Source organism: Eubalaena glacialis, chromosome 2, assembly GCF_028564815.1.
Source record: "Eubalaena glacialis isolate mEubGla1 chromosome 2, mEubGla1.1.hap2.+ XY, whole genome shotgun sequence".
In the NCBI taxonomy this organism is placed as follows: Eukaryota; Metazoa; Chordata; class Mammalia; order Artiodactyla; family Balaenidae; genus Eubalaena; species Eubalaena glacialis.
This window is the reverse complement of record NC_083717.1, coordinates 163,602,723-163,627,806: the sequence shown is the minus strand read 5'-3', so window position 1 is coordinate 163,627,806 and position 25,084 is coordinate 163,602,723. Positions and strand designations below refer to the sequence as shown.

The following is a 25,084-nucleotide window of genomic DNA, read 5'->3' as shown; positions in this document are numbered from 1 at the left end:
GATCACAGTGCTCAGTTAGGACTGAGGATATCCAGGACTCAAACTCAGGACTGAAACCACCACGTGATTTGCTGAAGTAGCATTGTTCAAGGGACCAGGAAAGAACTCACACACCATGCCTAACTCAGACACTCTCTAACTCCTATGTCCACTTAATCTCTTTGGACCAAACCTTGTTCCAGAGCAGTCCTCAGGAGAGCCAAGGATCTGGGAATTTGCACACACTGTTGCAGTTATCAGTGAAACTCCGGTTGATTCCACCTTATTCCAATCCTTGGTTCTGCTGCTTGTGGCCTTGGGATGGTTATTTAACCTCTCTAAGGCTCAATTTCCTCAAGAGAAAATGGAGTTTGTAATTGTACCTATCTCATAGAGTTTTGGGAGGATGACATGAAATTCGGCAATCAAATTCCTTAGCAGGGCGCCTGGCCCTAAGGAGGTGCTGACACTTGCTTAGTATATTATTCTCACTTGTTGGCCTATCATATTCGGCTTCAGGCAGCAAAGGCCTGAGAGCAACAACTTCCCTCCCGTATGTTCTGTCCCAGAATCTGCACTAGTGTCTCTACAAAAGGCCAGCCACCATGCTTATTTTAGATCTGCCTAATGTCATTCATACACTAGGGATGTGAAACCCCATTCTTAGGAGAGGCCTGCCCACCCCGCATGCCTCCAGGACCAAGCCTGACAAATATAGCAGAAATTATAGGCATCTGATTTAAGGCTACGTGTGTACACTTTGCGTGAGCCAAGCCCCAAACCCTAGTTTTGTTGCTGCATCAAAGGACCATCTCTCTTCCAGACTCCAGGCCCAGAGGAATCAGCAATTTGGGAGACAGCCCCCTCTTATTTTTAGCCTTAAAAACCCCAAAACCAACATACCAGGGCTCACCCAAGCATCTGTCACAGCTGTTGTTTGATTTAGGTTGAGAAAATGACAGACTGAGTTCTGCACCAAGTACAGATGGAAAAAAAAAAGGGGGGGGGGAAGGAGTTTTATTTCCCCTCCACTGCCACCCTCCATACCCCCTCAACTCCTCCCCTAGGCCTGGGTGGACCCTGCCTGGATAATCGTCCCCTGCTATATTTAAAAACCACAGATGTGTTTGGTAGAGACTTAATTTCGGGATTGCAGGCGGCGTCTCCTGAGGACAAGGGGAAAGCCGGTGCTGCGCTCCCGCCTGGCCGCCCTCCCCGCCGCTGCCCGGAACTCTGGACTCCACGGAATCCAGGTCAGGACGAGCCGCCGTCTTGGAACTGCCCCTGGCCGGTAGGCGCCGGGCGCCAGGCTCCAAAGATTGGGTGGGTGGCCGCGGGCTACGGGTTCCGTCTGCACTTGGTCTTTGGGGCTCTCTGGACGCGACAGGCGGACTCGGCTTCCTCGCTGCTGGTCGGGAAGCTCTCTGAAAATTACCCCCATCGGCGCGCGAGGATAAATATGCGCGGCTTGTGATTCCGTGCAGCTCTCTCGCTCCCAGCTGATAGGGTGACGTTGGGTTTGGAGGCTTGGAGATTGGCTTTTTGATTTGGCTTCTTCCTGCAGCTTAATGGGCAAAGCTCTCGGCTCGCCCAGAAACCAGACCCTCCTCGCGTCCCCTCCGCGCGACGAGGCCGAGACGAGTCCCGCGGTGACGGCGTGCAAGGCGGTGAGCCGGCGCGCTCCCAGCCCCGGGAAAGCCCCGGCGCCGCGACCGCAAGCCCCGGGCCCTCGGAGCCGCCAGGGCGCGCCGGGCCGCTCGCCTTCTTGCCCCTCCCGGCAGGGATCCCCTCGCTGCCTGCGGCCGGGACTCCGGGCCTCTTCGGGGCTTAGTCCCGAGTCCGCCCCCGGGTCGGGGTTTTCCGGGGGGGTCTTCGGAGCGGTTCTCCCTGCTCCTTAAAACAGCGCCGAGGGACCCCTCCCCAGGCCCCCTGCTCTGGCCCCAGCCCTCGCACTCCGGATGCGCTGCCCCGCAGCTCCCTGAAAGCCGCTAGCCCACGAGCCCGGCCGGTGGGCGGCGGCGGCAGACTGACATGCCCCGGACGCGGCTGCGGCCGGCGGGCAGCCCGCGGGGGCGATGAGCCGCTGCGGCCGGTGAGGAGCCCGGCGGCGGGGGCATCGCGCACCTTCCTCACCCCCCTCACTTGCCCACCCCTCCCGGGAGATCGAGAGGAAACGGTGAGTGACGGGGTGAGCCTCCTGCCCTTCCCCCTCAACGGGCGGCCGAGGCCGGGGAGGCAGAAGTCGGGGGTTTGGGGATATCCCCGTGAGGGTTCCTGCTTGTGAATAATAGTGCTAATTAAGTTCTTTCTCAAGATCATTCCTATGAACTGCCTTCCTGCGGGTTGAGTGTCAGAAGAGGTGGGGGGGAGGGTGCCCCGGAAAGTGTACTGGGCTGCCTGCGGTGCTGGGGGCGGGGGGGTGGCGTTCTGGCGGAGTGAGCGTCTACCGGGGGGTGCGGGGGGCAGCGCAGAAAGAGATGCTTGGGTTTGTGCGTGCAGTCGGGTCGTGGGTTTGTGGGGTTACCGGCGGGGGCGCGTCAGGGAGGCTGAGTGCTGTGCTGCATGCTGGATGAATGTGTGCATGTGTGTGCGGGCTGCGCCAGGGCGTGCTGAGCTCCCGGGGTGGTGAGCGCCCGCCGGGTTTGGGGGCCAGGAGGGGAGCGCGTTACCCGCTCGGCGCGCGCCCGCGGGTGCAAACGCACGCGCGCACCCAACCTCTGGACTCCACCGCCGCGGGTCGGGAACTGCAGCCCCAGCGCACCCGCCCGTGGCGGCCAAGGGGGCGGGGAGAAGGAGGGTTTCTCCCGGCCTCAGTTCTCCGGCAGGCGGTGGTCTGGGCCGGCCGGGGCCGGGTGGAGAGCGGTGAAGTGTGTAACTACCTCCCCCTAACCCGTACCCCCCTCTCGCCGCCTACACACCCCTCACCACCACACACACACACACACGCACACACACACATGCACGCACACAGCCACAGGCCTTCATTCAGAGGCTAGCCTGCTCCTGCAGACCCTGCCTGACCTGCCCCGAGGACCCGAGCCATTGGAGGAGATGAAGAAAGCAATTTGTTCCGGGGGGTAAAAAAAGCTATCTTTCCTCTTTATTCATTGCGTTTTATTTTTAACCGTGGAGGGAGGGGGTGAGGGCTTTAAATAGAACAAACGCCTTTAATGCAGTGCCATAAATTTCCCCGCGCCCTACCCGCCTGCCTGCTGCCTGTCTCTCTCTGTCTCTCACTCTCTGGCTCTCTGGCTCCTGGTGATTAAAAGACAAACCCAGAAGGTTTGGTGGTTCGGTCTCCTGGGCAGAAAGACTGAACCTGGGGCTAGTTTAGCAGAAAGGCAGGCCGCAGCTGGGAGCAAGGCTCCAAGCTCTTAGGTGGGGGAGAAACACCCCAAGCGGAGGGAGTTGTGGGTAAGTGATAGGAGCACATCCTGCCTCCTGGTGGGACACGAAAGGGAAGCCTCTGGGCCTTGGGGCGACCCGGTGCCTCGCAGCCGTGTGTGATTAATCTCCGCAGCTGTTGTGCCCTGTCCACTCGAGCTGAGCTCTTGTTTACCTCGATTTTCAAATATAGCTGCTGCGCCCTGCTCTCCCTGACAGGGGGGATCAGCTCACTCTGTCTGGGCGCCTGTCCACCTGCCAGCCCTTCTTGTTGCCGGCCTCACTGGATCCAAGTTTGAGAGGAACCTGCCCCTTCATGCCTTGCAGCTCTCCACGTGAGGATGGTTGAGCATCAGAGCTGGGGGGTGACCAGGTGTGGCCCACCAACCCCTCCCTGCAATCTGCAATTCCTGTCTGCAGTCTGCACGTACAAGTCCACTCCACAGCTTCCTTTTCCTTTAAATAAAATATAGATGCGGGGTTGAAAAGAAGAAGGTGGGACCTGTAGAACTGAACTTAGTTGAAGTGGTTCTCGAACTTAATGAAGATGGGAAGGCTGTTCATGCGGTTTCCTCCACCTGGAATGCTTTTTTGCTCTTCCAACACTCCTAAATTCCAACTCCATCCTTCTCTAATGTACTTCTATTCGTCCTTCAGCCCTTAGTTCATTGGTGACTTTCTCAAGGAAGCCTTCCGTGCCTTCCCTGACTAGGCCAGATCCCCTTATTTTACACACTCAAAACTTGAACCTAATATTTTGAAGTAATTTAAAGATGCACATTCAATTTATTTATGTGATTGAGTAATGCCAGTCGTGCCTCTGGACAGTAAGCTGCATGAAGGGAGGAAAGATAGCTGGTGTTTATTCACAATTGTATCCCCAGGACCTGGCACTGTGCCTGGCATAGAGGAGCTACTCAGTCAACGCTGGGTGAATGAATGGACTTGGAGGAATAAGCTACCTCTTCTCTCCGCTCCTGCCCCTCTGATCTCTACTTGGGCGTCTCTTGCACTGCACCCCAGAGTCTCCTGGTCAGAGAAGGAAGAATAGGGTTAGCAAACTGACCCTGTAAAAAACACGCCCTTCCCCTGGGCTTGTCCCTGGGCTGGGACCCTGAAGCCGAGGGAGTGTCCTTTTGCCCCAGCCCTGCCCTGTCCCTGTGCGAGGCGGTCCCTTGTACCGTCCCTGGCATAGTTGCTGCTATTGTCCATGGGTAGTCATTGTGGGCATTGTTCCTCAGCCTGCATGGTCCAGTCACTGCCCACAGTATGGATTTGGGGGAATGTGTCACACATTTTGGCTTCTCTTCAAGCTACCAAGGTCAGATAAGAAGAGAGAATAACTCCCTTTGCGCTCAAGCCTGGTTGCTTTGCTTAGAAGTTCAAACATTCGATGAGGTTCAGAAATACATAAGGCTCCAAAAGAGAAAGCCTTCATTTATTCATTCAGTCAGTTATTTATTCCATAAATATTCAACAACCTACTCTGCCAGGCATTTGCTAGGTACTGAGGCAAATAAAATAGAATGGTCCCTTTCCTCGTAAATATACATTCATTCCAGCAGGGGTAACCAAGTAGTGAACACATAATTAACATATAAAGTGATTCCTTTCAGTGGAGGGTAAATCCCAGGTGCAGTCCCTAGGAGAACTTCTAGGGACAGTTAATTCCAGAAAGACAGGATAGGGAGGAGTTGGCTTTGGTGAAAGCAGGGAGGGGAGAGGTGGTGGAGAAAGTGCTTTGAGTGAGGGGATCAGTGTGCAAAGGCCTAAACTGGACAAAAGCTCTTCCAAATGACTGAAGACTGAGGGTAAAATTCTGGGAGATGAGTTTAGAGAAGCTCTAGGGGCCAAACCTTGAAGGGCTTGTCCTCGATGCTAAGGATTTCCACTGAGTTTCCAGGGGGTTTAGGAAGGTTTTTAGTACTGTAGTGCGTGGTCAGATTTGCATTTTAGATAGTATGTTGAGACCAGAATGTAGAGAGAGGGAGGTAGGGAGTTAGGGGGCTGTTGTAGAAACCCAAGTGCATTGTCATCCTGGTGGCCTGTGAGGGAGGGTTAGGGGGTTCCTCTTTCTGTTTTAGCGTACAAACCAGAGCTGTCCTTCTAGGAAGAAGTTTCCCTATTTTCTTTAATGAGATTGGTTTATGTTTGGTTGTCTATTTGTTTTGGTTTTTTTTGTTTGTTTTTTTAATGAATTGACATGTTTTAATTTATTTATTTATTTATTTTTTGGCTGTGTTGGGTCTTCGTTTCTGTGCGAGGGCTTTCTCTAGTTGCGGCAAGTGGGGGCCACTCTGCATCACGGTGCGCGGGCCTCTCACTGTCGCGGCCTCTCTTGTTGCGGAGCACAGGCTTCAGATGCACAGGCTCAGTAGTTGTGGCTCACGGGCCTAGTTGCTCCGCGGCACGTGGGATCCTCCCAGACCAGGGCTCGAACCCGTGTCCCCTGCATTGGCAGGCAGATTCTCAACTACTGTGCCACCAGGGAAGCCCTGTCTATTTGTTTTTTGGATGGCACTCTAAACCCAGCGCTGGGCAGGGCGCCTCAGGGGAAAGGAAAAATGGCTCCAGCAGGTGTAAGACACACTTCCTGGTCGACTGAGCTGCCCAGCAAGGCAGACCCCCAAAGATCTGAGGTCTCTGGGGGCTGGGGAAGGTCTCAAGCAGGAGGGTAGTGGATTTAGATCCATATCGAAGTTCATAGAGACTGTCGAACAAGACATCTAGATAGGAAGAATCACATGTGTATGTATATGTATATTTTTTATAATATGGTGAGTGAATAAAGGCTAATTCCCGAATCAAGTGTATTCAGATGTGGTATACAGAGTTGTGTCTATTAAGAAAACAGCTCTTGGAATGGGCCAGATAGCATTTACTGCCTTGATAGCTGAATGGCAAATAGTGCTTTCCTGGTTGTATACAGGAACGCTGGGTCATGTAGGGACTGGATCCAGAAGTGGGACTGGAAACTGTCTTCCTGCCCTGGCTTGCATGTGGCAATTTCCAAATCACTTGAGGAGAGGACCTCCCAGTCATGCACTGCTTTGTTCATCCTAGAGAATGAAGCCAAACGTGTGAGCTTGGCCAACACTCTTCCTTTGCACCCTGATCTCCCAACTTTGTCCCTCATCCTTACTTGTCACTGGTCTCACAGTAAAAAAAAGCTCTCCCTTCCCTTCCTGCACAGTGGCCCTCCTGCCCTGCCTTCATAAACTTGCCCTGAGCTCTTTCTTTTTCAGCATTGAATCTCCTCCTTCTAACTGTAAGCATGCTCAACAAACCCCATCCTGACAAGAATATCACTTTGTTCAATTCCTCCCCCGTCATTTTCTCTTCCCATCTTGCTTTCAACAGACTCTTGAAGTTTTAGAGTAGACATCTGTGTCTATTTCCCCATCACTCATTCATTCACGTAGCCCCTTGCTTTCTCACTTTTTTCTACCTCCTGCCCAACTATCACCCACCAAGCACTTCTCATTCTCCCAAATATAATAACTTATTCCTGATTCCCCCCAATGCCCGTCAGATAAGAATGATCATTAGCTCCTTGAAACTTTCTCCTCTTGGCTTCTATCACACTGAACTCTCCACTTACTCTCTAGGTGGTCCCTCTTCCACGTCCTCTCCAAGATCCTCTCCTCCCTCCCAGTTTTCCCCTTCTACCTTATCCCTCAGCATCTTCCTTAGTGGTTTGTGCGTGGAGAATTCTCAGTCAAGGACTCTAGCTCTCCAAGCCCAGCAGCTTGTTTCCAGCCACTTGCACAATATCTCCCACAGGATGTCCTGTCAGCCCCTCAAACTGAATCTTTACTAAACTGACATCTTTGTCCTTAGGAGTTGCTCTTCCTGACTTCCCGCTTTCTGTTGATGGCATCAGACAACTTCCGGTCACCCTGGCTGGAAGTCCCCAAGTTTACCTATGACTCCGCCCCCTTGTTATCCGAGTACAGTAGTCCTCCCTTAACCACACTTTCACTCTTTGCGGTTTCAGTTACCCGTGGTCAACTTTGGTCCGAAAATATTTAATGGAAAATTCCAGAAATAAACAATTCATAAGTCTTAAATTGTGCACTGTTTTGAGTGATGAAATCTGGTGCCGTCCCGGGCCATCCCGCCCCGGATGTGAACCATCACTTTGTCCAGCGTATCCCTGCCCATTAGTCACTTTGTAGCCGGGCTCAGTTATCAGATCGACTGTCGCGGAATCGCAGTGCTTGTGTTCAAGGGACCCTTATTTTACTTAATCATGGCCCCAAAGCACAAGAATGGTGATGCTGGCAATTCGGATGTGCCAAAGAGAAGCTGCAAAGTGCTTCCTTTAAGTGAAAAAGCGCAAGTTCACCACTTAATAAGGAAAGAAAAAATCCTATGCTGAGGTTGCTAAGATCTACGGTAAGAACCATGAAATTGGGAAGGAAAAAGAAATTCATGCTAGTTTTGCTGTCGCACCTCTCTCACACTACAAAAGTTACAACCACGGTGCGTGATAAAGTGCTTTGTTAAGATGGAAAAAGCCTTAAATTTGTACTGTAAGATATTTTGAGTGAGAGAGAAAACGACTACATTCACATAACTTTTATTAAAGTGTATTGTTATAATTGTTCTATTTTATTATTAGTTATTGTTAATCTCTTACTGGGCCTAATTTGTAAATTCAACTATCAGCATGTATGTACAGGAAAAAAAACGTACTATATGTAGAGTTAAGTACTATCTGCAGTTTCAGGCATCCACTGGGGGTCTTGGAATTTATCCCACAGAGATGAAGGGGGACTATCGTATTGCTAATGTCTGTTAAGTCCGTTCCTGTCTTCTCCATCCCTACTACCACTACCTCAGTACAGAGTTGATAACATCTTACATAATAATAATGTTAATTATAATAATAATTATTATTATAGCAGCCAACATTTGTATGTTTGCAACAGAATCTGTTGCAAGGTGCCTAACATTGATTTTTCCCATTCAATCCTTACCGTACCTGTATGAAGTAACTATTATTATGATACTATAAACAATAACTTTCTAACATCTTCCCAACTTCATTCTCCCGGTCCTTCAATTCATTTTAGCGACTGTTACGAGATTCCCCTCCTAAAACACCATTCTAGGCTTGTCATTTTCCCACACAAAAAAATCCTGAAGGTCCTCCCATTTTTTGCAGCAGTCCAACTCCTGGTATTCAAGGGCCTCCGTGGCCTGGTTCACCACTCCGCTTATAGTCTCACTTTTTACAATTCCCATGTAGGCACATAAGTACACTTGTCCTTTCTTCTTCTGTGCCTTTGTTCATGGTTTGCCTTTCACTAAGAATCCTACTACCTGTTCTTCAGTGTTCAGTTCAAATACCTCTTTCTGATGGAAAGGCTTTGTGGAGAAGCAGTCTCTTATTCTGAATATTTATAACACAGCATCTGTTTTTCATGAGACCCTTATATTTATTGAAATGCAGATTTTTAAAATTATTAAAAAAAAAATTTTTTTTGTCTTGTGACTTACTTTCCTTCCTTGACCAAGTCCTTTTTGTCTCTCCCACTCCTTGTTGCATGATGCCTGAAACACAGTGGGTGTTCAATGAAAAATGAAGAAGTGAAGAAATGAATAACCTGCCTCACTTTTGAGGCATGTGAAACAAGGTCAAGAAAGGAATCTGTCCTATTCATCATAAAAGGAGCCAGTGATGGAGTCAAAAACTCAAACCAGGAGCAGGCAATGTGGTATCACAGAAGATGCGTTGAACGGGTAGCAAGAACATTATATTCTAGTTATTATCGCTTCTGACAACTACAGGCAAGACCCACTTCTTCTCTCTGGGCCTCACATTCGTTACGCTTAAAAAAAGGCTATGTTAGATGTGCTGATTTTAAGCTACCTCCCTGACCTGACAATTCTGTGTTCTGTGGGTCTTGTTCCACAGCCTAGAGATCACCTCCTACTAAGAATATTATTCGTGCTGACCGCCTCTTTTGTTTCAGAACCTTCCAGCTGCAATTTGAAGCCCCCAATTTGTTATCACATTGGGTCTCTAGAGGTCAAATGAGCAGCCAACCCAACTATCTGGATGTCTGGCCTACAAGACATCCTGAGCTGGTTAAGGGCCCTGATGGCCCGAGGTTGGCACTCCTGTGTGGAGTCCCTTCCCACTGCGACACTCTGGGCCATTCTCAGAATGACTAGTAGTGCTCGGTCCCCAAATGCTCCAGACAATTCTGTCTCAATTCCTGTGCTTCTGCTTTTCCTTTTCCATCCAGGAAGGATGTATTTGAATCCGTGTAGACTCTGTTGAGAGTCTACGTGGAATCACTTTGTCCAGCGGCTTTCCAGAGGCTCTGCTCACTGCCTACCATACCACTGTACTCTCTCCCCTAGGATTCGGAAAGAATCATCTTGAGTCTGTGCCTTCCAGCCTCTCAGAAGGAACTAATGGGGGAGTCAGCTTCGAGGAGAATCATTAGAGGGGTGGGGAGAGAGCACAGCTGTCAAGACAGCATCTGGATCTGCTGGGAGTCCTAGGAGTCTGCTCCTAGCACCCTCTTGTGAAAGGAGGCCCCAGAACACCCCTGGGGTTGAGTGTACAAGAAAATCCCTCAGCCACGTGTCAGAGAGAGTACTTTGAGTGCTTGCCCGAGTCCATTTGTTCTTCATTTGGGCAATGATATGACCTAATCCCATATTTTAACATTTAAAAATTAAGAGAAATTAAATGGCATTAAAATAAATCAGCCTCCTGGAGAATGTGCTGAGGAAAAGGTACATAAAAGCAGCTAATCACCAGCTTCCCCTTGATGGGTAGGCAACAGGGCAGAGGGATGTCAGCCCTCTCTCTGTGGATAATTCCAAAAGATAGAGCCCAAGTGGTTTTCTCTTGGGAACAGGGAGGGGCGGGAACAATGCCCCCTCAGGCTGTCCTGGGCCCCTGGCCCAGCCCTGATTTCCTTTCAGTGACAGGGGATGTTGTCTCTTGGTCTTGCCTGACATGATACTTTTTCAGGCTTGGCGGAAGGAGACCCCTGGCAGCCGGAGGACCAAGGTTTGGTTCTGGCTTCATTATTTCTTGGCTTGGAAACTCTAGGCAGTGAACTGAGCCTCTGTTTCTTCATCTGTATGAACAACCTCATGAGGATTAAATGAGATCATGTGAGTGAGAAGGCCTTTGTCAATTGTTGGTACAGACTATCACTGGAGATTTGTTGAGTGAATAGTGTACTATGAATGTTGGTTATCATGAGGCCACGCACTCTGGAGGAAAAGTAAGGTGCCCATGAGAGGGCTAAGGTGGAGAGAATGAAATGTGCTTAGAAACATCCTCACAACTGCCCTCCAGATACTACTGTGGTCCTATTGGTGCTTTCAAATGAACAAAACTGGCTGTTCTCTGAGGTCATTGGCTTTAACCATTTACCTTTCTACCCCAAGGCTTCCCAGGAAGCTTGACATCTCCCCTCACAGGTGCATCTTTCCAAAAATGCTTATTCCTGCAGGGTGAGCGTTGATCTCCTCAAGAAACACTGACACTCACTGTGCCAGGCTCCAGTCAAGGCCCTGAGAATACTGTGGTGAACCAAAAGACCAAGTTTTCTGCTCCCATGGAGTTTATGCTGTATGATAAACCAGTGAACAAACAGAAAAACAATGATCATTTCAGTCACTGTGTGTGCTCTAAAGAAAAGGAAGAGTGGGACTTCCCTGGCGGTCCAGTGGTTAAGATTCCACACTTCCACTTCAGGGGGCACGGGTTCGACCCTGGTCGGGGAGCCAAGATCCTGCATGCCGCTCGGTGTGGCCAAAAAAAAGAAAGAAAGAAAAGGAAAAGTGGTGTGACAGAGTGCTGAGGGGGAAGGATAGGATCATATTTAGTTAAGATGAGGGCAGGAAGCCTCTGAGAAGGCGGCATCTGAGACCTGAATGAGATCAAAAAGTGATCTATAGAGATCTTTAGGGTAAAGGTGTTGCCAGCAGAGGGAACAGTAAATGCAAAGGTCCTAGGGCAGGTGCATGCTGGATGTGTTCTAGAAACTTCAGGGAACTCCACCATAGCTGGAGTGGAGTATAGCGGCAGCAAAACGAAGTGGTGGGAGGTGAGGGTGGGAAGTTAGAAGTCAGTAGGGGGTGGGGAGTTCTGCAGAAAGAGAAGGTTGCAAAGAATGGCATGATCTACAGTAAGTCCCCTACATATGAACCTTCAAGTTGCGAACTTTCAAAGATTCAAACATGCGTTCCATCAATGTCACGCGTGAGTGAAATTGCAGCTTGTCTCCTATTGCTGACGATCCTTCAGCTCTACCATCTCCCACCTCCTCTCCCTCCTCCAGTCAGTAATTCTTCTAGCCTGTTCACTCGATGGCAGCCCCTGTATGCCAACTGTTGCACTGTACTACTGTACTTTTCAAGGTACTGCACTGTAAGATTAAAAATGTTTTATTTTTTGTGTTGTTTGGTTTTTATGCATTATTTGTGTGAAAAGTATTATAAACTTCTTACAGTACAGTACTATATAACCGACTGTGTCAGTTGGGTACCTAGGCTGACTTTGTTGGACTTACGAACAAATTGGACTTAGGAACGCACTCTCGGAACGGAACTCATTCGTATGTTGGGGACTTACTGTATCTGATTTACATTTTAAAAAGACACGGTGGCTGTTTTTCTGGAGCGTAGACTGTAAGAGATGTGGCAAGACTGGCAGCTTTGCAGTAGTCCAGGTGAGGTAATATTGAACCTCCAGTAGCTGGAACAGAATGTGACACGCATTTGGCACCCAATAAACTTGAGAACACATCGAGGCAGAAATGATCTTCAAAGAACCTACGACTGTGATGGGCACATAGTAAATGCTTGACAAATTTTTTCATGAATCAATGAGCAGAATCAGGCTTTCTTGTAACCCATGCTAGGATTTGAGTTCATCTCGGTATTTTGGATCTTTTAAAAATACTTTTTACTTTTCTAGCTGGCAGTATTTTGGAGGGGCAGTGCATTTGATGAGTTCATTTTCTTCTGTGTAAAACTGCATTCTCCTTTGAAAGAGATGTGAGAAATCTGACTCCACCACTTCCGGGGCGGTGTGGGGTGGCGGAATGGCTATTCTCAGTCAGTGTTGGTAATTCCTAAAACCCTGTGCTCACATTTGGACACCGATCTTGTGTACTTTTCTGTGCACTTCTCCACAGCAGGGACCAGACCTGTCTCATCACCGCATCTCCTGAACTTATCACAGTCAGGACTATTGAGCCAACACATGGTTATTACCTTGACTAGACTGAGGAGCATTCTGGTGCCTTGGTGGAGCTCTGGGGCCTTCTTGCTGTCTTCCTGGAGAGCCCAGAACTCTCCTGGCCTCATTTGTCTTACAGTCACAGGACATCCCTAAAACTAAACAGGTATCTAAGTTCGATGGATTTGTGTTGAATTTTTCAGCTCCCATTTCTTTGGGCCTGGAGATCCCTGAATCAGGAGAACCCTTGCGGGACCAGTGGGATGACGAAGGTGCCTGAGGTGGTTTGGTCCTGCCTGTGGCTCTTCATCCCTTTTTCGCCATCATCTTCTATTTTCAATTAGTCCTCAGCATGTATGGATTCTACTTTTGAAAAAGTTCTAAACCCCTGCCTCTCCTCAGTGGGCCCGCGCTCATCGCCTGTGCTCAGGTTCTGATCATGTCTCACTCACATACCTCAAGAGTCTCTGAACCGGTCTTCTGCCCCGAGTCTTGCCCCACTTTCGTTCACTTATCCAGTTTCCGCATTGTCGTCAGTCTAGGGCTCCATACAAAGGAAAAACAATGACCTTGTCCCTCCTGTGATTAAAAAACTTTCAGTGGTTCCTTATTACCTCCAAGATAATGCCCCAATACCTTGGGTGGTCGTACAAGGCATTTTACAAACCATTCCTCACTTATTTCTGTAACTTCTCTCAAGTGCCCTGTCCTTCAGACACCCTACTCACTGTTCTTTAAACAGACACTGCTTGTTGAGGCTGACGTGCTCTTTAGCATGGCTTTCTCTTACCTTTGTTTGAGGTGCACTGGCTCCGACCCAGTTAACTCCTATTCATTCTTCAAATCCTAGATCTAAAGTTGCCTGGTCCATGAAGCCGGCCCTGATGATCCCAGGCAGCGCTTGACCTTCCTTCCTCTGTACTCTCTTGGCACATTCCACATGCTTCCAAATCTAGGACTCGTTTTGTTGTAATTTGGTTTTCTGTCACTGTTCTCCAGTGAAGTGTGTGCTCCTCAGGGGGGATTACATTTTGTTCATATAACTCAAATTGGAAAAACCTTGCTCACAGCATCCCTGACAGATGGGATGCTCCGTCTGAACACTGCCAAGAGTGGGAGAAATCACTGGCTATTATGCCTTCTATTTTTGCATATTTATTCATGGATCTATTCATTCACTAAGTATATACTGAACACCCACTCTATGCCAGGCACTGATATAGACACTGGGGATACAGAAATACCAAACAGATAAAAATTTCTACCCTCTAGGAACTTTTATTCTAATTTTTCTGAATGTGCCAAAAAAAAAAAAAATGAGTTGGATACGAAGCAGAGTAACCTCCTCATCATAGTTCTGTGAAAGTTGACCTGTGTCACGTGGACTGGATTTCATACAAGTGCGTGCATGTGTAAATGAATAAACGAATCATCAAACAAACAAAGATAGTGTGAGGAAAAAGGGAAAATACTTAGAAACATGTTTGCTGAAAATGGATGAGTAGCATCATTTTCCTATGTAGGTAAGGGAACTCTGGGTCTTTTCTATTTCTTTAGTAAAAGTGTAAATTTAGCAGACAGCAAGTTTAGGGGGAGACAAAGGGAAAATCTACTTATATGAGTAGGGAGTTGATGCTGACTCTCCTTGGCAAGGTATGAAAGGAAGAGAGAGTCCAGGAGGGTGGGATGTTTGTCCAGTGTATAGAAAGGCTTTGCGGTACCCATTTATGAGTCAACTCATGACACACTAAGAGTCCTTTTTTTTGGTCCAAAGAAAGTCCCTAATGGTTGGAATCCCTGAGATGCAAATGTCTTAGTCAGGCTATGTTCCTTTTCTTCTCTCCCTTGGCTGCACCTCAAAATCAACTAAGGAACTTTTGAAAAGGCTGAATATCTAGACTCCACTCCCAGAGAGTCCAAAACTTAGGTCTGGAGTAGGATCCAGATATCTGTATTTTTGAGAGCTCCAAAGTTATTCTAAAGCACAGCCCTGTCTAGCACGTGATCCTAGTTCCATTATTGCCTCCAATGTGGGGAATGACTTACATGCAGATGTAGATCCAGCAGCAGGAGAAGCAGAACTTTAATTAGGTGGGCAAAGCCCTTTCTCTTCCTTTCTCTCTGGCCCCCTCTCATGGTTTGTGACTCTCTAGACCTGTCAAGGACTTATGGAGGGCAAAGTCCTCTGGCTTCCACAGAGCCTGGTAAACCTTCGAATAGAACCAACAAGCCTTGGAATCATAGAATTTTAGAGGCAGAGAGGATATTAGAGATCAGGTCCAACCTCTTAGCCCTATCAGCTGAGTGTGATCACTTGCTAAAAAAAAAAAGTTCCTTAGAGAATCCCTCAGGGAATTTCTCTAAGAGTGTAGGAGATGGACCTGTAGACAGATAAGCCCAGATTAACGTGACAATGTCTGACAAGTGCTTCAGTGGTCATCAAAGTGCTAGAGGAAGGCGGGGGAGAAAATGACTCATTTGGAAGGTAGAGGAAGAGGGCATTATCAGGGAAGGCTTCCCAGAGGAGGTAGAGGTTCCTAGGGCTGTAGGTTCTTGACCTAAGGACTCCAGATTCCCACCCTGTTATTCCACCATCCCTTTTAGATTTTGGCATTTGACATACCAAGTTTCATAGCTCAGCTGTGCCACTTGCTCAGCTAGTGGACCTTGGGTGAATTATTAATCTTCGGGCCCAAGTCTCCTCATTTCTAAAACAGATAATACTACCTGAATCATTGTGGGATACTTAGGTATTAAGCAGCAGCTATAAAAGTACCTAATGCAGTGCCAGCCATAGAGTAAGTACTCAATGAATAGATATGATGATTGTTGTTGTTGTCGTCATTTTTAGAGTCTTTGGTTTATACACAGCATGAGGAGAAGGAGGCCTGCTGGTGCTTCCTCTTCTTGTGTGGTAGTGCCTGGGAGAGTGCCAGCAGGGTTTTACGAAGTTATCATATGGCTTGGACGTCATTAAGGGTTTGGGGGCTTCAAGGAAGGCAAAATATGACAATTGCATGAGATCAGAGAAGCAAGAACAGTAAAATACCAACCATATCATGTGCTACTGCCAGGTTCTTGATATTATAAAGCCGTGCTGCATTGCAACCACTGTCCGCAAGGTTAGAGGCAGCTCTGCAGCGACCAACTTGAGAGCTTAGAGCAGAACAAGAAAAAGACAGTACTTCCCATGACATCATCGTAGACACTTATGTCCATAATTCCTTGTTTGTCTCTATTCCTCATCAGAAGGTAAACGCTATAAAGTTGGGGATGTGGTGTAGCTCGTTCATGGCAGTACACCCAATCCCTAGGACAGTGCTTGGTCCAAAATGGGCATTCAAAGAGCAATTGTTTAAAAAATGGGTTTGATCCAAGGTGCCTTTGGTAAATCCAGAATGTAGGCTCTCCTTGCCTTTTTGGGGCCCCCTTTTCCTACCACCCTCCCTTAACTTAATCTCTTATCCTCTGAGGTCTCCTTGGGCCAACCTAACTTAAATGTGTGCCTTCGCTTCTTTGCCTTTCGTGAGAGACGGCCCTGCCTGCCATCAAAGCATTTTTGACTCAGAGGAACTATGGAGATTATCCAACCCAACACAGATTTTCTGGATGAGGAAGCTGATGCCATAAGAGGTTCACTGACTCTTCAAAGTCTCATAGCTTGTTGAGGCAGAGCTGGGAAGAAAGTTCTTGCCTCCTGCTTTCAAATTTGGGGCTCTACCACTGCTCCGGGCTGCCTTGGAGTATGTAGAGCCTCCAAGCTCATAGCAAGGGCTCCATATCCAGAAAGACTCACCACCCCCTCCTCAGGCCCTTGCTTTTCAAAGGGGTACCCAAACGTAGGGCATCTACCCGGCACAGTGGTTAACACCATGTGGTCTGGAGTCAGGCTGCCAGAATTCAAGAGCTTATTTTTCTATTTACTGTGATTTGGGCAAATTCTTTAACCTTTATGAACTCAAATTTGCATATCTGTAAAATAGGCGTGATGATAGTATTAACTTTTTCACTCTGAAGATTCAAAGAGATCATAATGCACGAAAAGCAGCATCATTGTAATTTCCTCCTTGGATCCAAGTTCCAGTTGTGGCAGACAAACTACCTAAGCAGCCGAGGTCACATCTTTCCTACTCTTTGAGAGTGCCGGGAATTTCGTTCCTGTGTTTCTGGGAGAGCACTGCCACAGAGAGGACTCTGCAGACTCTTATCCCCTGTAGGCAGAGGAAGTACAGGAGAAGATGCGGTGTTCCTGGACTCAGGTGACACTTCAGATCCAGCGCAACCTGGCTGCACCTAAAACTTTAATGTAAATTGGCTGTGACGCCTGTGCAGGGGCCCAGATTTAGAAGCAGAGCAGGATGAGTCTACCCAGGCTGGTGACAAGCCCGGAGCAGTGTTCCCCATTGGAGAAAGTGGAGGGCGTAGCAGGAGGGAGAATTTGCTCAGTCTGGCCTGGTGGCACTGTTTTATTAATGATCTGGAAGAGCAGAGGAACAGTGACTTTCATTAAATATGCCAGTGATATTAAGAGGTGTCAGGAGCCACTGCTGAGGACACAGACACCTTGCAGACAGCCCCTGGGGGCGTTAGGAAAATAATCCAGGAAAAAGATGAGAGGCCGTGGGCTGAGCTGAGGGGACAGAGGGTCATCATATGCAGAATATACCCTAGGCCCACCCTCTTTATCTGTATTTGTTCTGTTTCCAATAGATTTCGAACTGATCTTCTTGCTTTGGTTTTGTTCCTCCTACAGCCATCCTAAACCCTCTAGCCAAATTAGTTTTTCTGAAATACAAATCAGACCATGTCATTCTCCTGTTCAGAATCCTATCATTGGCTTTTCACTGCCCTTAGGATAAAAAAATCCCATCTTCTCAGCCTGGCATATAAGACTTGCCATGAATTGGGTCCTCCCTCCATGACCAGCCTCATCTTCTGCCTCTTCTGCCTCGCACTGAATTCCTTGTAATCCTGTGCACACAGCAGGCTTTTCCATGGCTTCGTGTCTTTGCTTGGGCTGTTCTCTTTGACTCAAGTGCCCTTCCCACTTTCTTTCTTTTTCTTTCTTTCTTCTTCTTCTTCTTCTTTTTTTTTTTTTTAAAACTAAAGCTCACTCATGCTTGAAGCCTCATTTCAGGGATCACTTCCTTCAGAACGCCTCCCTGAATCCCCAAGCTGGCTCAGTGCTCTCCTCGCGTTCGGCAGCATTCTGCCCATACCTTCACTGACAATAGTAGAAGTGCCTATGTGTGCAGCTCTCCACCCCTGCTAGATGGTATCTTTGAGGGCAAACCCTGTATCATTTTTTATTTTGCCCACCGGCATCTAGTACCAGGCCTGGAGAATCATAGGCATTTGTTAATGTTTGTCAAACTGAACTGATGGGAAGGAGAATATTCGGGTGGGAGATGGCCTCGGGCAACCATGACACCCCCAGGAAACCTAGGGACCGGGCAACTCTACCAAATGGTTGGTCTCTCCTGTGAGGGTACGTGGGGCAGTCATATTGCTTCTAAGTCCACAGAAGACTGGAAGCTGATTGGGGCTCGTGGACATTCTGCAACAAATTGGGACATCCTAGTAAAGTGGAGTGGTTAAGACCATAAATTTTATGTCATCTGTGTGTGAGCTCTGGCTCTGCTACTTCTTTGCTTTATGCTTTGAGTAAATGACTCAAATGACTTAACTAAGACTCAGTTTCCCAAAATGTAAAAGAGGGATAAAAATAGTACTAATCTCATAGGGTTGTTATGAAGAGGAAATGGGATCATACTTTATGCACACAATAAGCACTTTTAAGTGTTAGTTACAATCATTAATATCTTCCTTATTTGGGGTGGTTCTGGGGGGTCTCAAGCTGAGTCACCTCCCTGACTTAGGGCTGATTAAAAGCCTTCTGGAGCCACCAAAGATCACTTGGGTCTCTGAGGGACTGCAGTGGACCCCCCAGGAGCTTGGGATCTGTTTCAGTTGGTGTCTGGGGCTGGGGCAATGGCACAAAAAGATGACTGTTGGCTTGTTCATCAGAGACGTCCCCTCTCCCTCTAACTTCTCAGGCAGAAACCATCTCCTGGCAGGGCCGGAAAGAACAACTGGGCATCCACGGCTCGTTTTCTACCTTCAGTTCCAAAAACTTGATGCAGGCAATTCTTAGCCACCTTCTTGCCTTGTTTTCTTTTATCCTTTCCTTCAATTCATTTGTTTTCTCAGGGAACAGCCTGATTCTGACCACATGATAGCATAGTCCCCGTAAAAACCTATTGCCACAGGTGTCTGTAGGACCAAGGGAAATAAAGACCATGATCCTGCTTAATTCTCCAGATAGGTAAGATCAGTAGGAGTCCTCATCCCCCTTTGATCAGGATAACTCTACTTTCTCAATGTTACATGTCCCTTGACTGCAGCAGGCCAGCCCTCTTCCCTAACCTGTGGATAGCCCACCCTTGTGGGCTTGGCCAGCCATGCAGCTGCCACCGCCTGTCACCATGTTGGCTCTTGATCAAAGAGCTGCTCCAGCTGTGCCCACCTTCTGTCTCCTCATGTCTGGGGCTTATCAGAATTCACAAAGTGTTGTGTTTTCAGAGGTCAAGGCAAGGAGCCAGGATCTGTCTCTGTCCACATTTCTCTGGCTAGGTGAGTGCCAAACCTATGAATAGGGTCGCTGTGTGCATCACAGATTATGAGGGCTTTGAATATGGATACCGAACACCTTCAGCCTCTCTACTCCTCCATGGTCATTGTCATAGCCTCTTCTCCTCTGAGTGAGGTCAAAGCGCCAAGCACCTTCTGGGATGACCCCCAGTACCTGGACTAATGGGGAGTGTGGTCCTCAGCAGTTGGCTCTGTGGATTAACGAAACCAAGTTAACCCACAGAGCCCTTTGGGAGGAGGGTCTTCAGGATTACAGTATGCACCAGGGTGTACTGTGTCCCAAAGGGAATTTCTCTTTGAGTACAAGCCTTGGGAATTTAAAGAGGTCCTACATAGCCTCTAAAATCTAGTCCAGATTTGTCTATGAGATTTTTTTTTTCCCTAAAACAAATGGCTATAATTCAGATTGTAAAATGACTTTAAAGAAGGCTGATTTCTGAGTTTATTAGTCTTCAGGCTATCATAACAAAATACCGTAGACTGAGTGGGTTAAACAATAGAAATTTATCGGGGGGCTGGGATTCCAAGATCAAGATACTGGCCAATTTGGTTTCTAGATAGAGGTCTCTTCCTGGCTTGCAGATGACCACTTTCTCCTTATGTCCTCACAAAATGGAGAGCTCTCTCTCTCTCTCTCTCTCTCTCTCTCTCTCTCTCTCACATCTTCTTATAAGGCCACCAATCCTATTGGATTAGGACCCCACCCTTATGACTTCATTTCACCTTAATTACCTCCTAGAAGTCCTATCTCCAAATAAAGCCACAGTGTGGATTAGGGCTTCAACATAGGAATTTGGGAAGGGGCACAATTCAGTCCATAGCACTGAGGAAGCTTCCCTTAGGGCCACATTTATTTATTCCCAAACATACGTTTAGTGAGCATCTAACTAACTACTTAGGATACCATGGTAAACAGAATAGACATAATCTTTGCCTTTATATCATTCATAGTTTAATGGATGAGTTAGTCATTAATCATATAATCCTACAAATACCCATGTAATTTCAAAATGTTATAAGTGCCACGAAGGAAAATTAAAGAGGGAGTTGACCATTTTTAGGGTGAATGTAAGTTTTTCTGAGAGAGTGACACTCAAGCTGAGATCTAAAGCATTGTTAACAGTGGGGGTACGAAGAAGGAATAGTCATTTTGGTCATGGATGATGTTATGGGCAAAGGTCCTGAGGTAGAAAATAAGTTGGTGTACTCCAGGACCTGATATGGCCATTATTGCAGAAATGCAGTGAGAGGGACAGTGGCAAGAGCTGAGGGGGAAGAGGAGGAAGAAAGGAGCTCGTGCGAGGCTTGGCGGGTCATGGTAAGGATCCTGGTCTCTATATTAAGAGCGAGGGGAAAATACTGAAGGACTTCAAACGGGGGAGTGAGAACACAGGTTTGGGTTTTTTAAAAAAAGATGACTGTGGCTATATGAGAAGATGGAATAGAGAATGGTCAGAGTTGGAGTGAGTTCAGTGAGGAGGTGACTGTAGTAGATTCATCTGGTGAGGAGTAAGGGGGCTTGGGCTGTGATGGTGGTGAGAGAGTTGGGGGGAGAGTTGGTAGGGTTTAGTGCTGGACTGGAGAAAGAAAGGTTTGCAGACAGGCAGCGGTTTTAGAGCATGAGAAACCAGGTGAATGGAAGTGCTATTTTCTGAAATGGGAAACAGCGGAGAAGAAGGAGGAGCAGGTAGGGAATAGCAGCATTCCTCCATTACTAACAATACCCCTACATGGTTATAGAAGAGGTGGAAAAATGGGCAAATTGCTTTTTTTTAGGTATTGAATATTTGCTTTCTCATTCCATCTGAATGAGGCAATGAGTAGAAAGATAAGTCTGTAGTTTCAGCTGAATTTCTTCCATTCTTCTGAACTCATACTCACCTTTTACTGCTTTGAGACCAGCAGAGGAGGCTGCATTTCACCCCAAAATTTTGCCTACAGATGAAAAAAAAACTTATTTGAGAGCCACTTTCATGTTATTTATAGTGCTTTCTACCACCTGGCCCTTTCAGTATTGGGGTTTGGAATTTGAGTGACTGACTGATCTTTACCTTCCTGTAACTGGATACCTAAACTCTTTCATAAGCATGTTTTGCTGGAGGGCTAAGAACTGCCGTGGACTGGTCTTGGACACAGCTTACGAGGCCTCGGTTTAGCTATATGGCAGGTAATATTCACTACAGAATATCTCTTGATTTCCCAAGCGATCTCAGAATTACAGCTTGCCTCCCTGAATTTTTCATATGGGGAAGGAGTTTTTCCCAACCAGGCTCAACTGCACACAGAGCAAGGTGTTCTATTTGGGGGGAGTAGCCCAGGAAAAAAGTTCAATATGTACTCCTGCAAACCTATGTTATGCAAGATTCTTGAGTATCTTTTTTTTTTTTTTTAATTAATTTATTTATTTATGGCTGTGTTGGGTCCTCGTTTCTGTGCGAGGGCTTTCTCTAGTTGCGGCGAGCAGAAGCCACTCTTCATCGTGGTGTGCGGCCTCTCACTATCACGACCTCTCTTGTTGCGGAGCACAGGCTCCAGACGCGCAGGCTCAGTAGTTGTGGCTCACGGGCCCAGTTGCTCCGCGGCATGTGGGATCTTCCCAGACCAGGGCTCGAACCCGTGTCCCCTGCATTGGCAGGCAGATTCTCAACCACTGTGCCACCAGAGAAGCCCTGATTCTTGAGTATCTTAAGTATGATGACAGCGTGATAAGGAAGGCTGAAAACTCTAGAAACAGTAGAAGTGAGGATGAAGATTCATGTTATACTTGGCCAATTTTAAGTCGATTCTTGAGAACTCTCACAGATAACAAAGGGGTTGGGAGACAGGACTAAAAGGGTACCACTTAAGTTTCCAATACCAATATTCCCAGCTATTTTAAGCCATTTTTCAACGGAGTCTACCAGAGGGTCCTGAGGACAGAGCAGCTATTTGTACCTCCCAGTGACATCTATTTTTCCAAGTGAGAGACTGCCCGATGTGTTAGTGCAATACGTCACTCAAGGTGAAGCATCAGGTTGTATTGGTGGGAACCTGCCATTTGCTGTCCTCCTTTTCTTCATGCCTTTTTCTGCCCCTCTGATCTCTTCTAGGTCTCTGGACTGTCAGGAGGACCATTGGTGCTGCAGTGGAAGCCAGCGGCTAAGTCTCGTGTATGGCGTGGTTAAGGTTGCAGCCTCTTACCTCTGCCTTCCTCCATTTTGGGCTGATTACCTTTGTGCTCTTCCTGAATGGTCTTCGGGCGGAGGCTGGCGGCTCAGGAGATGTGCCCAGCACAGGGCAGAACAATGAGTCCTGTACAGGATCATCGGACTGCAAGGAGGGTGTCATCCTGCCAATCTGGTACCCGGAGAACCCTTCCCTTGGAGACAAGATTGCCAGGGTCATTGTCTATTTTGTGGCCCTGATATACATGTTTCTCGGGGTGTCCATCATTGCTGATCGCTTCATGGCATCTATTGAAGTCATCACTTCTCAAGAGAGAGAGGTGACTATCAAAAAGCCCAATGGAGAGACCAGCACAACCACGATTAGGGTCTGGAACGAAACTGTCTCCAATCTGACCCTTATGGCCCTGGGTTCCTCTGCTCCTGAGATCCTCCTCTCTTTAATTGAGGTGTGTGGTCATGGGTTCATTGCTGGTGATCTGGGACCTTCTACCATTGTAGGCAGCGCAGCCTTCAACATGTTCATTATCATTGGTATCTGCGTCTACGTGATCCCTGATGGAGAGACTCGCAAGATAAAGCACCTCCGAGTCTTCTTTGTCACTGCTGCTTGGAGCATCTTTGCCTACATCTGGCTCTATATGATCCTGGCTGTCTTCTCTCCTGGTGTGGTCCAGGTTTGGGAAGGCCTCCTCACTCTCTTCTTCTTTCCAGTGTGTGTCCTTCTGGCCTGGGTGGCAGATAGGCGACTGCTCTTCTACCAATACATGCACAAAAAGTACCGCACAGATAAACACAGAGGAATCATCATAGAGACAGAGGGTGACCACCCCAAAGGCATCGAGATGGATGGGAAAATGATGAATTCCCACTTCCTAGATGGGCATCTGGTGCCCCTGGAAGGGAAGGAAGTGGATGAGTCCCGCAGGGAGATGATCCGGATTCTCAAGGATCTGAAGCAAAAACACCCAGAGAAGGACTTAGATCAGCTGGTAGAGATGGCCAATTACTATGCCCTCTCCCATCAACAGAAGAGCCGCGCCTTCTACCGGATCCAGGCCACCCGTATGATGACTGGCGCAGGCAATATCCTGAAGAAGCATGCAGCAGAACAAGCCAAAAAGGCCTCTAGCATGAGCGAGGTGCACACTGATGAGCCGGAGGACTTTGTCTCCAAGGTCTTCTTTGACCCGTGCTCTTACCAGTGCCTGGAGAACTGTGGGGCTGTGCTCCTGACAGTGGTGAGGAAAGGGGGGGACATGTCCAAGACCCTGTATGTGGACTACAAAACAGAGGATGGTTCTGCCAATGCGGGGGCTGACTATGAGTTCACAGAGGGCACTGTGGTTCTGAAGCCAGGAGACACCCAGAAGGAGTTCTCTGTGGGCATCATTGATGATGACATTTTTGAGGAGGATGAACACTTCTTTGTGAGGTTGAGCAACGTTCGCATAGCGGAGGAGCAGCCAGAGGAGGGGACGCCTCCCAGAGCACTCAATAGTCTTCCCTTGCCTCGGGCTGTCCTGGTGTCCCCTTGTGTGGCCACAGTCACCATCTTGGATGATGACCATGCGGGCATCTTCACTTTTGAATGTGACACTATTCATGTCAGTGAAAGTATTGGTGTCATGGAGGTCAAGGTTCTGCGGACATCAGGTGCCCGGGGCACAGTCATCGTCCCCTTTAGGACAGTAGAAGGGACCGCCAAGGGTGGTGGTGAGGATTTTGAAGACACATATGGGGAGTTGGAGTTCAAGAATGATGAAACTGTGTAAGTAACCTTTCCACAGTCCATCTGCCTCCGTCCCTTGCCACCCCCTTCTCTCCTGCACCACGTTTTAAAACTTTTTCTTGTATTTGTGTTAATGTCAAACTTTGGTTCCATCACAGGTATGCAGGATCAGCAGACCCTCCTGCCAGGTTCTGCTTCCAAAATCTCCTTCAGCTTTCTCACTTTAAATTGTTTTCGGGCAAGGAATCCTGTGGCAGGATCTAAGGACATAGAACATTTTGTCCACTGAAACTCAAAATGATGGCTGGTGGAGGTGTGGGATGACAGAAGTTCTGATATCAGATTTGGGGGGATTCTTGTGAATTCTCCTAGCAAGAGCTAGGAGACTGCTTGGGTCTCTCCTTCCTCCTCTTCTCAGGCCAAGGGCTTACATGAGCTTTGAAGCCAATCCTTTCAATTCTGAGACGGTGGGAGCCCAATCAGGACATCCTCAAGAAAGTGAGTGGCATTGGCTTTTTTTTTGCAGTACCATATTGCAACTGTATTGTATAAGCAGATTTCAGGCACCTCTCCTTCAATTTGGAAATTGCAAAATTGATTGAAACTTAGCAGTCTCTTTAAACACCAATAGGCTATTTTATGGTGTGAGGCGTGCCCAGTTTAGGTGAGATGGATCAGTATGGCTTGGGTCCTGGAGGTATCTTGGAGAAGCAGAGCTCCCAGGGCAGTGGCCACCTGTCTTTAGTCACAGGTCTAAGCTCCAAAATCTGGCTAAGCAGTGGAGGAGAAGCCTCTTAGGAATTGTGGGGGAAAAAATACATCTTCTGTGTGGTCATCTCTTTTCATAGTCCAGAGTTCTTTTAAAATACTTCTCAGGTTACTGCCCCATTTAGTCCTTCAGACACCGTGGGTCTTGCACTTCTATTGCCTTTGTCACTCTGAGGCCTCTCCCCA

The 25,084-nt window shown here is 47.8% G+C and overlaps 1 protein-coding gene across 1 annotated transcript in view; it reads left to right on the top strand.

Annotated features, from left to right (window-relative positions):
• The first annotated feature begins 2,077 nt into the window (after nucleotides 1-2,077).
• Nucleotides 2,078-25,084, top strand: part of SLC8A3 (solute carrier family 8 member A3) — a 158,425-nt gene continuing 135,418 nt past the window's right edge. The window contains exons 1-2 of the mRNA XM_061182700.1: nucleotides 2,078-2,155; nucleotides 22,324-24,169. Coding sequence (XP_061038683.1) covers nucleotides 22,386-24,169 — 1,784 coding nt within the window. The 5' untranslated portion in view covers nucleotides 2,078-2,155; nucleotides 22,324-22,385. The remainder of the gene's footprint in view (nucleotides 2,156-22,323; nucleotides 24,170-25,084) is intronic.